The 17550-nt window shown below is 44.2% G+C and overlaps 1 protein-coding gene across 4 annotated transcripts in view; it reads right to left on the minus strand.

The window, feature by feature from the left end:
* The window catches only part of ATL2 (atlastin GTPase 2), a 41050-nt gene extending 24453 nt beyond the window's left edge, over positions 1–16597 (minus strand). For all 4 annotated transcript variants that reach the window (XM_087773842.1, XM_087773843.1, XM_087773844.1 and 1 more), the window contains exon 1: positions 16445–16597. In XM_087773842.1, the coding sequence (XP_087629968.1) occupies positions 16445–16505 (61 nt within the window). In that variant the 5' untranslated portion in view covers positions 16506–16597. The remainder of the gene's footprint in view (positions 1–16444) is intronic.
* Between the last annotated feature and the right edge of the window lie 953 nt (positions 16598–17550).

A 17550-nucleotide genomic window follows, 5' to 3' on the forward strand; every position in this document is an offset into this window, starting at 1 on the left:
TTAGATCACCACCTTCTTATACTATTGTAAGGTGGAGGGGGGCAGCGGGGGGAGCAATGTTTTCTGTCGGTTTTGCTTGCCAACACGTACAAGCAAGACCACTGATCTAGTATGTAACCCCAGGATTACATACATCAGCAGATGACTAAGTTCCTCTCTACTTCCAACACATTACACCTGTTTTAATTCTCAATACAGCACAAACTTCAGAGTGCCTATTCACTCCTTGCAAGAGGATAAACTGAGCATGTGCAAGGTCTAACACTTCTGGGATAAGAAAAACAAAAAACATTGAAGTCATTTCTGGCTTCATACTCTTCCTATGACACGTTATTAGGCCAGATTTAACAACAGTAAGTACCAACTCTTTCAAAAAGAGTTAAGAGAATATTTTATACACAATTTAAGAATCAATATCCTTTCAGGATCAACCAGTAGCGATAAATTCAGATGAGATTTAAGTTACTAATGAATGATAAATTAAGGTAACATAGCCCTTCAGACATACAGCACAATAGTATCAATATCCTATTTTCCCAACTTCCAGAATTCAGGAGTTACTGGGCGAGAGGCCTAAAAGAAAACCAAACAAAATGACCTGTCCAAGATGAAGTCTTCTCTCTTGTTCAAGTACCACAACACTGAAGTTTGTCCCACAGCAGAAACAAACTCTACCACTGGCCTGATTCAACTTTTCCTATCAAGCATCTGGAAGCGGTTTTGTGCTTACAGAATTGCCTCCAACTCCAGACTTACATTTTGCCATATTCTATCAGAACCCCATGTGCACAAACCCAATTGAGGCACCTTCCTAGCAGTTACTTATATAGGAACATCACTGTATGAATTTAAGTACACTGGACTACTAGTCATACTTGCATTTCCAAGCATTGCTTTAACGAAGACAAAGAAGCAGCCATCTCCAGCTACTTGATGCACTGCACACAAGTATGTTACAAGCGCCCCATGCTCCCTGTGGAAGCAGCCCAGAAGCAGCGTTCTCTTGCAGCATGTGTCATGAGGCACCATGGAACGCACCAGTTTAATTCACTCATGGCAGAGACCCTGCCGATACCCACAGGACCTGCCAAGTCATTCCTGCCAGACTTTGCATCCTAGATACCATGCTCAGCAGAAGACTTATGAACAGTGCTCCGACGCACCGTTTTGTGGATGTAATGAGACATTTGAGTTATTACCATGAACTTGAAAAACTGGTAACATAGTGACCCTGGAGTTTTTCCAACAGCTGTCTCTTTAGCCGGTTCTGACAACGTTTCACTTCATTGCAAATCAGACAGGACGTTTTCATTTCCAGGCATTGAATCTGTGGTGCGTCAAAGGCCAGTGGCATTAAACCTTAAAAAGAACTGGTTTGAATATATTAAGCTAGTGTAGTACTTGGTTTGAACAGGAAGTAAACTTGAATGCTTAAATCCTGAGCAGCTAGAACTAAACTCCAATGTGATCCAAGTGGGTGTGCAAAACAGCCCCTAGCATCACCCTAACTCAAACTGGCTGACAAAGCAGGCCAGAAAATTAAATTGCACCAGCAGGCCTGACAATTGGAAGGAGTAACTTTAAAAAGAAAAGTTGTCAACAGGACACCAAACTATACAAACTACATTGACACAATACTGGTCACCACTTCAGAAGGAAAACTCTCACCTTTGGCCTAAAGTTTTTGTATTCCCAGAAATTAAACAAGCCCTCTTTTTTGAAAGCGTTTACAAAATAGGTTTTGCCCCATATAGGTAGCATCCTTCGTAGGCCACAAAACTTGGGAGGATAGCCCAGGTGAGGTACGAAGATTTTGACAGTCAGAAAGAAAGCCTTCAGCATCACAGCCTAGAAACATAAAGGGAATAATTCTATTGATAAAAGCATTAAGATTAGATAGCTCCAAGAAGAGACGCCTGTGTTTTAGCAAACAGATATTCACACAATGTATTGAAGCCTCTGCTTCTACATACTCCCCAGGCAACAAGTTTAACTTGATTACTTAAAACAGCCTTATATTTTTTTACTTAAATGCATACTTCACTTCAGCTGCAGTAAGGTATCAGTTTTGTAAACTAAGGTAGACTGTAAAATAGTCTGATGCAACATCTGCAACTTCTCTTCATTCACTTGGAGCCTGACATTAACCATCTTTTCCTACCTGGAAGTCATCAGAACCTCAGCAGACCTCAAAGCACAAGTTGTAGCAGCATCCTTCTGCCAGTGCAGAGCATAGCCACCCAAAGCCTCTTTGAGCCAAGAAGCTTTCCGAACAAACAAGTAGAGTGGTCTTTTATCATTAGTTATTTCTAAACAAGCAGATTCTCCCTATCACAAGTAGATAGTACTATCAAAAGAGCTTACATACAATATGCCCATTAAAAGCTCACAACATCTTAATAGTATTCTGCACCCCTGGAGCTCACTTAGCTCAGAGAGGACAGAAGAGAAGATACATCTTAGTCCCTATTCAATTCCTATTAGATTTCACGTACCAGCAGAAATTGGAAAGTCAAGTCCAGAGCATCAAGTTGGGTTTTTTGTTTGTTTTGGGTCAGGTTGGTTTGTTGCGGGGTTTTTGGTTTTTTGTTGGTGGGTTTTTTTTGTTTGGGTTTTTGGTTTGTTTTTTTTGTTTGTTTGGTTTTTGTTTGTTTTTTTTTTTTTTACTAGCCAGCCTAATATATCTTAAAGCTCCCAACCTACCTACAGAAAAGACCATCATTGCCATGAATCAAGCACTTTCGAGGGTGGACAACTACAGTGTTGACAGCTGTTAAGGAAACTTGATCCATCCAGAAGAGCTGGTTTGGTAACTTCACACTGGAGTTGCAGAGAACACTCTTTCCTTCAAGAGATTTTGAACTAGTTAGCAATTACGAGGACAGACATTGCACAAGTGAAGCATGTTAACTGTAGAACAAGTGCTACTGCTCGTCCCAGCAGCATAATCAGCATATGCTAACCTGTCATGTGCTCCTAGGCAGATGTTACCACCTTTTTGGTCCTTTATACTACGTTCTGGCTGCTTACCCTGTTACTCTGACTAGTCACTGTCTCAGGCAGCACTGGAGTACTTTGGAAGGCTTTCTAGAAGTCTTCGGCATCCTGCGCAGAAGGATCACATTTGACTTCCAAGAACTACTTTTAGAGCAGTCTCTCAAAACAATGGTCAGGACAAGAAATCCCACTTCACAGTACAGTTTTCTGCAAAAGCTGCAGAAGCATTGTAGTAAGTTCTGTAAGTAGTTCATAAAATAAGGATGCTCTCAAGTCACGTCAGGCCAGGAGTTAATGAATTCCAGAACATGAAGCCCTACTCCTTACTTCCCCCTCACCTCTCTCCTCACACACCCCAGCATGGTCATAGTGTACTACTTGAAACTCAGGATTAAGTGGATTTGTCCTAAAGCTGAGTCTAAGGACCACAAACTGCTCTAGGTTCTTGCAATAGTCCGGTCCCAGCAAATGAAGTATAGGAACAGATGAGGACTAGCTTTACAAGAGGTGGCATTCACAGAATGACCACCCCTATGCCAAAGTGTCTCTAACCACTGGACAGTAATTTGGACTTGTAAAGCTCATGGCAGCCTCCCTATATAGGTCTCCATGACAACACATTCAGTGCTGCTACAGAGGCAGCCAAAGCAACAGAATTCTGTTGTTTTGGGGGGCTTTGTTTGTTTTTTATAGCATCTCTTAACACTTTGAGAAATCCAGTTCCATCCCAGTAATGGGGCTATGGGCCCAGCACATCCACCCCGTACATTCACACTCAGAGTGGTTCCTTCAGAGGCATGGCTGATGGCTCCTTGCACTGCATGCAGAACAGCCAGGCAACGCTGCCTCCTGCCAGAGTACTAAAGACAGGCGGTAGATTCATCCAACTCACTCACGGGGTTGGTCTCAATGCTGTTGGAAATCCCCATGCGCACAGACAACTGGACCTCAGGCTTCTAGTACATACAGAAAAGCTCTCATCTGTCAAAGCATATGGCGCTGGAGCTTGTAGTGCAGTGTTGCAGGCCCAGAAAGTTATAGCTACATTTTTCTTTTTTCAAGATATTCATCTGACCTTTGAAGCTTCTGTACTACTGAACTAACATACTCCAGACTACAGTCATATCTACCACTCTGGCTGGAGCTGATGCAAAAAGATCATCAACTGGACTTGCCCCTCAAGTCTGCCATCCATTCAGGCCTATTACTATGGCTGTTTGCTAATCACTCCCTACTCCACTTTGGCTTCTTCCAACCTGAATCATTAATTACAGCACGTAAGCTAACGCACAGTTCTGACTGTGCATAATCACTTCCTAACCCCAGTCAAACAGGCTAGAAGATACAAGAGAAGCAATACTGTACAGCAAGCCACAGGAGCAGACAGACTTGAATGGAAGCAAATATAGCCAAGAGAAGATACTACCACCCAGTTTCCATATAAGCTCTTCACTCCACTCAGCAACTACAGCAGGACTTCTATTGACACTCATCAGCTAAGTATCCAGAACAAGCGCTGTTTGTTGAAATGCTAAGCCAGATTTTGAGAACAGTAGCTTCTTGTGTATGTACAGACAATATTACAACTGAACAAACTCAACTAAATAACCAGTTTCTTAAAGTATGAGGTAAAATGAAAAGCTAATTCCTGCTTCCTCTAAGTACACAGCTAGCAGCTGATGACCTATTTGTCCTGCAGTGTAAGAACAGTCAGCTCAACCTGCGTGCTACGAAAATCAGAGACAGCCTGCTTTAAATGCAAGTTCCTCCCTTTAAGCACATTAATTGAAATGAAGTACCAACGCAGTTACCTTTAAGTTTCAATCCAAATACAGCTTGAGCTCGTTAAACACATCATTCACATTCTTTCATGACCAGAAAAGCACACACTAATTGCTAAATTCAGCTGGTTTTAGATACAGTAAATGCATTTGATCAACAAGCACTGAATGACAACTAGTAATTGCTCCTCTGGACAGTGGGTTGGACACAGACAGCTGCACACAGATGCAGCACACCATTAAAATAAATTTAAATCCCATTTGCTTTTTAGTGGCTTAAGACTTGGATTATGAACAAAGGCTGAAGTAGTCACTTTCATTAGTGTAGATGGTTCTCATCAGTACTCCTTCCATTTGCTCTATCACAAGAAGTTACAGACTTCACTTTGTACGTCTTCAAGCTGGTAGTCTTAATACCTTGTTTGTACAGAAACCTGCACTTTGCTAGAAGTCCAACTTCAAATCAAAACTTCCCGTACCCCTAGATACTTCAGCTCTCAGATTCCCTGAACTCTTTTTGCTGGTGCTCTACAGACACCACACATTTGTGTCCATACAAAAGCAATCTAAGCCTCCCCCTCATAGTTCAATACAGATGCATGACAGGTTCCCACACACATCTGAATGGTAAAGCAAGCTGAATTGGGCTACACTAACCTCAAACCATCTGGCTTGAAATCTTGCTCTACCTCCATGGCCTGAGGGAGTTCACAGCTTGAATCAAAAGCTTAAAATAAATTATCATGAGGAAACTGCTGCACCACATTTAAAAGTAATCCATTCTGTCAGAGCTTCACCTAGGAAATTTTCCTTAAGAGAGAAAGGAGACAAACTGTTTAAATGTTTCTTGTTTTGGTGTAGTGAACTGAGGAAAGTGTAGGCATGTGTGAACTGAGTTCCAGAGCGTAGAGAAAAAAAAAAATAGGCTAACCTTCAAACCTTATTTGGACAAGGTAAAAAATCTGGCACATCTACTGGGGAAAAAAAAAAATCACTAGATTTAAGTCACAAAACTGTCCTCCCCTTTCTCCAGCAGTCCTAACTCCATGCAATAAACTCACAGCAAGACCCACATGAAAGTTATGGGTCTGCCACAGACCTTAATGCATCACTGCCTTCCTATTGCCGACTAGCAAATACTGCCAAGTAGCTCATTTTAAGGCCAGAAATAATTAAATGTTTTGAATATTTCAGCTATAAATAGGACTGATGAGCTAAGTTCCAAAGACTTGTTTGGACATCCAATAAGGGGGAGGGGGGTGTGGGGGGAAGACACATTTAACTCTCTCTGTTCCTTCAGGGCAATGGGATGTCAAGGGACAGATCTACAATTGTTAAATAAACTGTGAGCAGAAGCGAGAAGTACCTGAAGCTACAATTCTGCCAGAGAACGGGAAAAAGAAGATATTCTGATGACCTAGATACCTATGAAGCGTCATAACTAATCAAACAATAGGCCTGTCTACTCCTAAGTGCTTTAAATTGCTTCTCTGTTGAATGGTCTGCATGCATGCATGCATGCAGGAGCAGACAGCTCTCCCACAGCTATGCAAAACACTAATAAGCTGGCATTTTGCATTTTGCAGGGGACAGAAAAGCTAGAGGGAGACTTCCTTATAATGAAGAGGTGCAGCAAAAAAGTCAACCCTCAAATTCAGCTATTTTCAGCAAATGCATACAAGTAAGAGAATACCAATAAGCAGAGACTAAGACAGAAGCAGCACAAACCCTGATACAACCTAGTAAGTAGCAAAAAAACCCAAATTATATATAAAAGGATTGCTTTTCTGAAAGCACACCATGAACTTAGCAAGAAAGATGTTTCTCCATAGCTACAAGGAAAAACTTGGAGGGTAGGGATAGTGACAAAGCATGCTTCTCATCCTTCTTCCACTCTGCCTAAAAACCACAGCTATTATTAGCACACTCACTGAAGGACCTAACAGGATCTCTACCCACAGTAAGGTTTACCAGTACTTTTCCAGCCCCCTCAAAGAATGCTGCTTTAGAATACTAAGGAAGATGAAAGCACTACAAGGCCTCTTCCTCACCTTTTCTGCCCTTTCTTACCCATCCCCCAGGTTCCTGAGGATGGGAATGAGAATACACCAGATCTGACAAGGCCCTAGTTCACCATGGACTCTGGAAATGGCAAGTGAACACTCTTCATGAACACTGTGGGCTAACTAGATCCTTGCAGGCCACGCAGATTTAACCTAGGCAGATCTGCTTGTATTTCAGAGTGATTTTATTTAAGGTTGTTGCTCACCCAAGAGGATTCAGTCAGTATTTTCCAATTGGTTTAGGCCATAACTGCATTTTACGTACCTTTTATGTATTCCTCATGTCAGCAGCTGATAATTTAAACAATGATCAGCTAACCCAAACCAAGATTTTGAGTGAGAAGGATAGGGAGAAAAGAATAAGGCGAGAGATGCCAACTGCAATTACCCCACATTTGATCTTTAGATTAGCAGCCAGAAGAGGTTTAGTCACCCAGCTGCATCTGTCCCATGGCCACAGAGGAGCTCAGCAGCAAGCAGAGCAAGTCCTCACTTCTGCTGTACAGGGAGGTATGCTAAAGGGCCAGTTTTCATACTCATTTCCAGGATAAACAAGCTGTCAATCAGGAACACCAACAGGTTTAAGGAAACACAGCAAGCCGAAGAGGCTTTGATTTCTCCTTTTTGATCAAACCATGCTTCTAACAATAATTTGCTTTTAAGCAAAAGTGATCTTTTAGCCCAACCTCCAGTTTACACTCAGCTTCCCACTTCCCTTTAAGTTCCTGCAGCTAAGAGAGCCTCCCATCCAGCTTTTCCAGCTGAACTCCATAATTCTGTTTTAAAAACAGAACTCCATAATACTTTTTAAAAAAAAAAAAAAAAGTTCTGCATTTCATTTCAAAGAATAAAGAGCAGTACAGGGAGAGACTGGGTTTACCTTAAGAAACTGCCTTCTCTAGATCACGTAGCTAGCAAAACTGATAATGTAACTACCTTCAGACACCTTCATGGAGTATTTCAATTCCTCCTCCCTCTCCCTTCGCAACTGTTCTTAACCTGGTAGCATCACTAACACACCCACCAGATGAAAAGAAAGCGTGACCAGGGGAAACACAACATGTGCCAACACAATTAATGCCCACATCAACAATGTGAATCAAAACAGGAAAAACGCCACACAAGTCACCTTTAGGGAGAACTGAAACCAAAAAAAACAAGTCATATTTTGCATGTGTTCACTTTATCTCCACTGGAGGAAGAGATTTTTCTCACACAGCTACAACAAAAGTAGTTTCCATCACAGTCCCTGCTGCTAAGCAGGTAGAGAAAGAGGTCTAGGCTGCCATATCACTTTCCTGGAATTAACCCATAATAATTGCTACAGCACCTAACCATGTCCATATACTTCAGAGCCCCGCACCTATTCTCCACAACTCGAGTCTTTGCCAGGCATCATTGCCATTGCTGCGCGAAAGTCCCTTGCTAAGGCAACAGCTCAAAGTACATTCATTCTGCCAACGGGACAGTGCCAGTAACTGCCTCCTCCTCTCTCCCCTGTTGCCTCTTCAAGTCTGTTCCAGTAGCACAGCTGAGTCTTAACCACCCACTCACACAAGGGCTCTCCCACTCTTTCCCATTTCCAGCACCACGCAGTACCACACTGCCTTTCCTGCTAATTTTGCCACATATCCAATGCTGCTGAGAGTCAAGTCAGCTAAACAAACCAAACCAGCAGAAAAAGCAATCCAATATGAACAGTTTTCTACAAACTGTATCACCTCAGTAAGAGCCCAATGAGCACTAGAGCTGAAGACAAACAAAAAGCAGAGCTACGCAGCTTCATCTGCAGGGCAAAGGGTCAGTTCAGCTGTACTGTTCAACAGTACAGGACTGCTGCCCTCTGTGTTGGCACCACTGTCCTAGGTCCAGGCACCAGCCTACCTTGAACAAACACACGGTGATATGGTGTGCACTCTACAGCCTCTGAAACAGCTGCACCAGCACAATTGAGGGGGAGGCGCAAGCTGCTTGACTGGGCACTGGTGCCAAAAGAAAAGTTCAGCTTTGTGACTACAACCTAGTTAAGCTGGAAAACTTCTCCAGACTCTCAGAACTCTCAAGTACAGTTAAGAAGCGTGTTCATGTGGAGACTGACTTAGTGATATGTGATAACACTGCAAAGATGGGTAAACAACTGGGCTGTAACTGGATCAGACTGCGTGTTGCCAAGGATTTGTCTAGATCTGAAAGAGTTCAGATTCAGGCTGGGCTAGCCAACACATTTGTTAACCTTCACTTAACAAGGTGGAAACTTTTGCAAATGGAGGTTAACACTAGTTTCAGTTTTGCCAATAACATAGGCTAGGATGTGTAAATGGTGGGAAGACCTTGAGCTTGGCATAGTCCTTTCTGCGCCAGAGAAGCATTCCCTTGAATGTTCCTACTGAATATACCGTACCTGCTAAGAGCTGTCTCTACTGAAGAGTAGGTTAGAAGAATTTTGATTTCAAAATCACCAGCTAAGTTGTCACAAGGACGTTGTAAAACACTTACACTTTAAGTCAGTTCCACGCAACAAGCACCTTTGTATCAGTTCAAAGAACTCAAGACTTGCCTACTTACCTAAGCTTCTTTAACATCATTCACAACACTTGTTACCACAGAAACCTGAGCCACTGCTAGCAAAACGAGAGTCTTAACAACAGGAGCATTTTTGGTTTTTAAACATCATTTTCCTGGGACAGCAAATGCCATTGTTATGGGTATGCTAATAGCTGCTAGGCAGTCAAGCCTAGTGGTGAGTATAGCATTGAGGGGAAAAAGACGAGAGTAATCCCAGACATAAGGCAAGCCACACCATCCTCCTGAAAGGAACAAACACAAAAGGGGAGCTGGTTCCTACTTCTCTTTACATCAAGTTGTCAGACTAGTCTGAATACATCTAGCCAATCTAACTGCTTTTCTACAGGACAGCACATCCTACCATATGCTGAGACTACAAATGGTTTAATATCTGTCTTTCACTCAGCTGGAGAAGGAAGAGGGAAATACAACTGTCTGAAGACTGTATGTTTAACATCCCCCTCCAACCAACAGTTTAGTCTTTGTAGATCATATTTATTGCCCTCATTCTGTGGATCCATGAAATCTTTCCTTACAGTGTATAGAGGACAAACACTGGGGAGAGAAGCCTAGGTTTAGAAGATGAACCCAAACAGAGATAGATAGCAGTATGCTGCTCTTTAAAGCTCACAAAAGCTTAATCTAGTCAGTTCTAATGCACTACAGAAATAAGAAGTCAACAACAGTTTAGACTACAGAACAGCTCAGTTTGATATTTGATTAAGGAAATAGTGATATGTCTGCAACTCAAAGTACTTCAACTGAGACTCTAAGAATAACATTCAGTCTATCACAAGCCAACTTCCAACCTCGTTCAAAGCACCAGATTGCATTTTAAGGGTCTTCTCAAACAAGCAGGATTCCTAGTAGCATCTGAAAGTTCCACAAGTATTTAATTGCATCTGCTATCTAAATGGTCATAGTGGGCAGTGCGTTCATTTTCCCATTGAAAAAATTAAGCTTAATAGCAGAAGTTGTATTTCTTAACGCTCCTACCACCATTATTTTATTTTTTAAAAAAATATTTTTTTTTCCTTCTAAATCTCAGAGCATAACATGTGATAAGTTTTCAGTAGCTACTTATTTCTACAGTACTATTAGCTCTAGAAAATACCCCAGTTCTGTGCCTAAACCCCACAAGCATTACTTGGTGCACTTTTGCAAACAATTACTGTACTAAGAAGTATGACATACTAGCATTTAGAAAGATTTCCTTTTAAGTATTTTGTACTGCACTCCCTCCCTTATCCCCATGACAAGCCTAAGACGTTGTTGCTTGGAAGAGAACTGCCTTGAGGGCAGCTTTAAGGCCATGTTTAGAATCACACTGCTGTTATTAACAAGAACAATTCCTTAGTATTAGTTAGAATTATGAAGCATTTAAGAAATTATTTCTCTTAAAAGCAAGATAACTTCTTGTTTTAAGAAAGTGATTTGGTTATATCAAGAACCTTAACCTGAGTTTCTACAGCAGTCATTTTCACTACCATTCTATGTCTAAGCAATACATTAAAGGAAGCCAAGCTTCTGCCTCCATGCCTAGCAGTTCATGTACTTCGAGTGACTGATCCTCCCCTGAAATCAGCACTGTGATGATTTCCATATTAGGCAGAGGATAGAGATGGTACCTTTCCTTTCCCAATTATTTAAGGTTCCCTGAGTAGATCACACTACGCAGACCAAGATAAATGAAGAGCCACAAGAAAAAGCCAGAAGACCCTTTCTTACATTTACCTGAGGAGCTGAAAATGCAGAAAGTGTTGAAGAGGGGAATAAGACACAGCATGCAAGTTTGCAGGCAGTGGTATCATAGGATTGGCCTTACAGAGACAGTTAAAATAACTGCACTTATTCTTCCACTCAGCAGCACCACCCTGTTTGAGAAGATAAGAGGTGAGAACAACTTTTCCAAGTACACACAACATACAAGAAGTAGTTCTAACATGTCAGTACAAGTAGTCGACACGTTCTCCAACAGGTTTCTATAATTTTCAATCCAAGTTTAAAAAAAAAAAAAGCCTTGCTGTCCTGGAATACAACACATTGCTCAAAAGACACTTCAAAGATTTTACTGAGACCAATAAAAACTTACAAATTCAACATGACTATCTCTAAGGTGATGGTGAAAGAAATGTATTATGATTTGACACTAACTACAGGCTGGAACCTGATTCTGATCTCACTTGAGCAACAACTGCATAAGAGCAAATTAACTTCTACTCTCAAATATCAATTTACTGGAAATCACATTCTACACTCCATGTCTGTAATGTGTACAACATTTTATTAGTTTAAGGCTCCAACTCCACTGCCTTCCAGGTTTTGGCTTCTATTCCTGTCTTTTAAGAGAAACCCACCAAGACTTGCAGCAGCACACAAACCCCACTTTGCCATGCAGAAATCACTGGTATGTAGGGCTGAAAAGGCGATCAGTCATTTGCTCATTGTCTGCACTGAAAATAAAGCTGGAAATACATCTAGCACAAGAAAAAAAAAAAAAATCAGATGAGACATCTCCCCTCCTAGCAAAAGTATATCAGAATATCCCTCATACCGTACACAAGCCGTAAATAGAGGCCCAGTAACCGAGCTGTAAGCTGAGTTCTTTCCCAAAAGGCACTTCGTGCAGTCTTACAGCTGTGATAGTTCTCTTATCTATTCCTCCAGAATACAGAAGAGCATGACAATTCTTTTAAAAGAAGCTGGTCTTTCATAAATCATTTCTGCAGAGGCCTAAATGGGCTTCTCTTCCACATTATATTTGATTTCATATTAGCCCTGTTCATGAGTTCATCAAGCCAGCATCAAAGAGGAATTCCAATACCCAGCTTACCTGTGTTCACTCAGTTAACTTTTGTCAGACTGCCTTGGATGCTACGTGGCTCAATAATGCCATCTTTGGCGTCAAACATTCTGCTTTAAGTTTTTCCAGCCTTAAAGGGGAGCCAGCTACTAACCATGATAAAATTAGCACAGCTATTTTTTCTGTTTATTTAACGGGAAAGGGAGAAGAGACTTATTTAGCTTCACAGATCATACTGAGCACAAAGATCTACTATTCTCACACTAGAATGAGATACAAACTAGCCTTGTTACCTCAAGGAGCAACATCTCCATGGAGCAGCTGGAATTCTCAGTGGTAGACTCCAGGCAAACTAACTAGATAGCTTCAGGATATCTAAGTGCGTGAACAACCTGCTATGGAGGTAATTCATTAAGTGAATTTACCAGCTATGGCACTATAATGGCATACGTACACTCCCTCCCAAATGCAAAGGGGGAGGGTAAGCTCCTGGCTTTGCTGCAGAGTGAGCACTCCAGTTAAACACGGACAGGTAGTTACTTGCCTGGCATTCATTTATACCCTAGATCATCTCCCAGTAACTTGTTTGTACAGCTACAGAATACAATGGGTGTTACCTTCAAGTCTTAGTTGAGATAAATTCAAGTCAAATAAGAATTAACAGTGAGGGAGGAAAGACATCTTCAAATCCCTCCAATTTCATTCCAAGTTTCTTAAGTGGGCAGAGGATCAACTTCCAAATTTAAATGCCTTCTGAGTTACACTGACTTTTGTATTGAATGTGTTTCAAAAAGTATGCTTAGCAAGCACATAAAATCTTGCTTTCCTGGAAATGAATGCTACACAAAATAAATTAATACATTTTGGAAATAAAGTTAAAGGCCAGACAAGTTAGCTACTAATGCTCTCAGAACATTAGTCCCTATTATGTATTAATTTGCTGCTAGAAATTACTTGATTATAATCCTTGTCCTAATAGATATCACTCATTTCTTTGCAGCTAACTGAAATAGCAGACATCAATCTGAGCGATGTTTTCACACATATTTCAAACTTGCTCATCTGTTTGTTCTGGTGTTTCAGATACAAATCCCAACCCCACAAATGTATTCATGTAAATCAACTCCCTACGCAGCACTATGACCTCAAAATCAGCTATAGGATAAGACAATAGTCTTCATGTGAAGAACAACCTTCCAAAAATAAGGAAAGCTACTTCCATCTTTCCACCAGAACATCTCAAGAAGTTCAGTTTGCTGAAAATGTTTTGAGAAAGAGACCCAGTCATTCTCCAATAAGAGTAAAGGCTTAAGAACTAGTGTATACAAGTACTTCTGAAAACTTCCAATTGTTTACAAATGACAAATACAGCAGGCCTGCCTATGCTAAAGCTCAGAAAATATTTTTGTGCCTTGTTCACTTTGTGTTTGAGATTAAAGACAAAACCTTAAAAAAATACTAATGATTGGTATAGTAAGTCTGAGAAGTTAATGCAGGATTTAGCAAACAGTTGGAAAACCGCACTCAAACTGGCAGCTTGCAGATCACATTGTAGGCACAGCATGCAGCAACAGTAAAAACAAGGAAACAATTCAGTCTGATTTTAAAGTTCAAAACTTCCCATTCAAAGACTACCATGCCAGGATATCAAAAATCATCCCCAGGACAGGGCTTGTTCATGACTGCAGTGCAGGAACAAAAGCAACTTCAAACTTCACCTTACATAGAAAAGTTAGATTTAAGGGAAACTTGGCAGTTTTCCTTATGAAAGTCCTTGGAACAGTCAGAAACTTTTACAGACTGTGCTAAGATGTACAACAGTCTACTTACAACAGGCACAAAGTTAAAACTAGTTTTATCACAGTGCTGAAGCGAAACCTGAGATCCAGCCTGTGCTGGAGACTAACAGCACTGCGGTTCACTACCAAAACAAGAACAACACAGAATTTAATTTACCTGCATTTCCGTCTGCTTATTACATTTGTTTTTGCAGTTGGGCAAAACTCAAAGTCAGAGAGGACATCATACTGCCATCAGGAGATAAGTGCTCTTCTATTACATCGGAGGAAAATCCCCAGCCCTCCTCCCCTCCAACAGACCCGCTCTTACCCAGTCGAGCCAGCTTGAAATAGTGTCCCTGTTCTTATTAGGACAAGAAGAGAAAACGATCCCTCTTCTATCATAGTATCTTGCTCCAGTCAGTGGTACTTTATTAGTATAGTCAGTAAGCAAACATTAATCACTGATATTTAACCAAAACACAGGGACTGCAGTTGGCACAAGGTACCTAAGAAGTATCAGCACTCCTGCAAGACTTGGCTCAAGCATTCCTGTCCATCCAACACAAACAAGAGCTGCTTGGCCTCCTAAACTAGGAGAGACTGTTGTATTTAAAGCAATGTTTTTATGATAGTTCAAGTAAAACTGTTCTGTGCTAGAACTACTTCAGAAATGTCTTTAAGGTGCAGGCAGGTAAACATGAAAAGGAAAGAATACAGCCTTCCTCAACCCCACTCCCTGCTTTCAAAAGAATTCTAGTTGAAACAGCACAGCTATGGCTATTATTTGAGGAGGAGCTGCAACATCATTAGTGACTTTAGGGTAAGCTAGAACAAAACAGCTGTTAAGCAACACTTAGTAATGGTACAGGAGGAGTTATAGGCCTCTGTTCTTACATTTCTGTTCTTGTAACTATTCCAATGTACCATTCTGCTTTATTTCATTGCACAGAAAGCTCCTCTGCAGGCAGGCACGGATCATCCATAGCTGTACAGGCAGACCCTATCAGTTAAGTTGTTCCATGCCTAAAGCACACAAGCAACTTAAGAGTGACATGGCACATGTTTCCACCACTAGTGATGACACAGCTACCTTGAAGGCCATTTATTACAGGTGTGCTGGCACTTTTATGACCCTGATAAAGTTATGCAATGATCTAATGCTTTGAGATTGTTAAACTACATAGTGGTGAAAACACAGAGAACCATCAAAGAAAATTCAGCAGTGTTGGGGGGCGGGGAAGAAACCAGTACCCAAGCAGTAAAGCGGTATCATATTCTCAATTTCAATCTCAGGACTCTTAAATTATTAAAATCGCAATGCTGCCAAACACAATCAAATATTTCCACATGCTCAGAAGCATTGCCTTTTCCTCCCTATTAAAAAAAAAAAAGTCAGTAGAGTATCCACTCCACACCTGTCAGTTTATAGCACGGTTAGATTTCCCAGTCTAGTTGGCTTGCAAATGAAGCAATTGAAGCAACTGAAACCAATAATGGCACACGACATCTGCTAGATTTTGTTTAATCGTGCCCAGTCCAATCGTTCTGCTTTCAAATTAAGTGAGAGTTATACAACAAAGATGCTAAAATAGTTCAGCGTCCTAGTGCAGTGCTAAAAACCTCAGGAGACTCAACTTAGTGTTCGAGTCAGTGCAGTCCTCACGCGGAGCATGGCGGAGAGAGGGTTACAAGTTCTCAGCTTTTAAGCTCTTCTTAAAAAATAACCTTATTAAAAAAAAAACATACTGCGCAGACTCCAGCACATCCGAGGCTAAACACCAAGCCAGAGACATGTCCCATCACCACCAGAGGATATATTACAAGCAGGAGCAGCACTGACGGTGGAGCGCACCGGGTCCGTACGGGGGACGGGCCAACGTGGGTCAGCGCCCCTCCTTCCCCGAGCTGTCCGGTGCCGCTCCCGTCGCAGGTGGAGGCGGCTCCGAGGAAGCGGGCACCCTCCGGGCTGCCTCGCCCCGGCCGCGGGAGCCTGCCAGGCGGGGGCCCCGCCGGGCGGCCCCAGCCGCATTCCGGCCCGCACCCCCCGCTCCCCACGTGATGTACACACGGCCGGGCGGCGGGCTGGCTCGGCCACGCCGCAGCGCGGAATAAGGTCACCGGCCGCCCCCGCTCCGGTATGGGCCGCCGTCCGCACGGCGGGAGGCCCTGCCCGCGCAGGGAGAGCGGGGTGACCCCGCTCGGCAGCGAGCCGCGGGCCGAGCGGAGGGGCCGCCGCGCCGGCTCCCCCGCCGCCCCTCGAGGGGCAGGCGTCGGGGCTGGCGGCCGCCCCCGCCATTTTGAGGAGGGGGGAGACACCGGGGCCTCCCCCGGCGCCGCCCGCCGAACAGGTCCCGCCGCCCGGTCCCGCCGCCCGGCCCCGCGCCTCCCGCGGGGGCCCCGCGGGCGGCCCCGCCGCCGGCTCGCGGCCGCCGCCCGCCCAGGGGCGCGCGTTACCTGCCGGGTCGGGCCGTTGGCGGGCCGGACCCGCGCGCCGCGCCGCGTCCCTTTCCGCCATCTTGTCCGGGTTTAAAATTAACTCGCCGTGACGTCAGAGCTCCGCCGCGAGACCTTTATCGCCCGCCGGCGGCGGCGCGCGGGCAGGGCGGGTCCTAGCGCCCCCGGCTGCCCGCTCGGGGAGGGGCTGCGCACGCGCAGCCCGCGCCCCACCGCCCCCCGGGAGCGGCGCATGCGCCGTCACTCCCCGCCCGCGGCCCGCGCCTGCCGCCCCGCCCCGGGCGGCGGGGAGGGGAGACGGAGTCCCACGCGGTCCGGGGGGGCCTCCCGCTGCGGCGCGAGAGGCACGCACAGACACACGCACAGACACACGCACAGACAGACACCCCCGCCCCCGCCGCCCGGGCTGAGGGGTGGGGTGCCCCCCTCACGGCCCTGCACCCCGCCGTTGAAACGGCATGGAGCATGCGGGGCTCCAGCGCCCTGGGTGAGAGGGGCCTCGAGGGGCTCGGAGAGCAGCAGGGCGTTGGGGCAAAGGGATGAAGATGGCACGGCGGGCGAGGAGGCCCCGAGGCCGTACAGAACACCTCATGAAGCATCCTTCACGGGTTCCTCGCTCTTCCTCGGCCTGCTGCTCCCAGCGCACCTCACCCGTAGAAAACAGCCGGCCACCCAGCCGCCAGGCCCATCCCTGAAGGTGGCATCCACCTCTACCTGCGCTGCGCCGTCGCCCCGCTGGGCCCCCGCTTCCCTTTTCCACCTCTGTTGGGCCACAGGGGCAGCCAGGAAAGCGACCCAAGCACTCCGCGTTTCTGGCAGTAACACCAGCTTCTCGCTCTTGAGTTCTCGCTGGCTGTGGCACTGCTGCTGCACTGGGGCTGGAAACACGCAAAAGGCCAGCTCTGAATGAGAACAAGCCACACGAGTTCCCAAGGGACTGAACGTTCCTGCTGTTTCTGGGTTCTGTAAGAGTCTTGTTCCTCGAAACCCAAACTGACCTTACTGCGTCCTTTTAAAAGGCCAACTGTTAAAGCTAGCTGCTTTTACTGCACAAAGGTTCTAGATCTGTGAGGTTTCCTATTGCTAAAGGTCATGTAAACCTTCAC

This window comes from Nipponia nippon, unplaced genomic scaffold (genome assembly GCF_047370975.1).
Source record: "Nipponia nippon isolate SJK-2023a ecotype South Korea unplaced genomic scaffold, ASM4737097v1 scaffold_4, whole genome shotgun sequence".
In the NCBI taxonomy this organism is placed as follows: Eukaryota; Metazoa; Chordata; class Aves; order Pelecaniformes; family Threskiornithidae; genus Nipponia; species Nipponia nippon.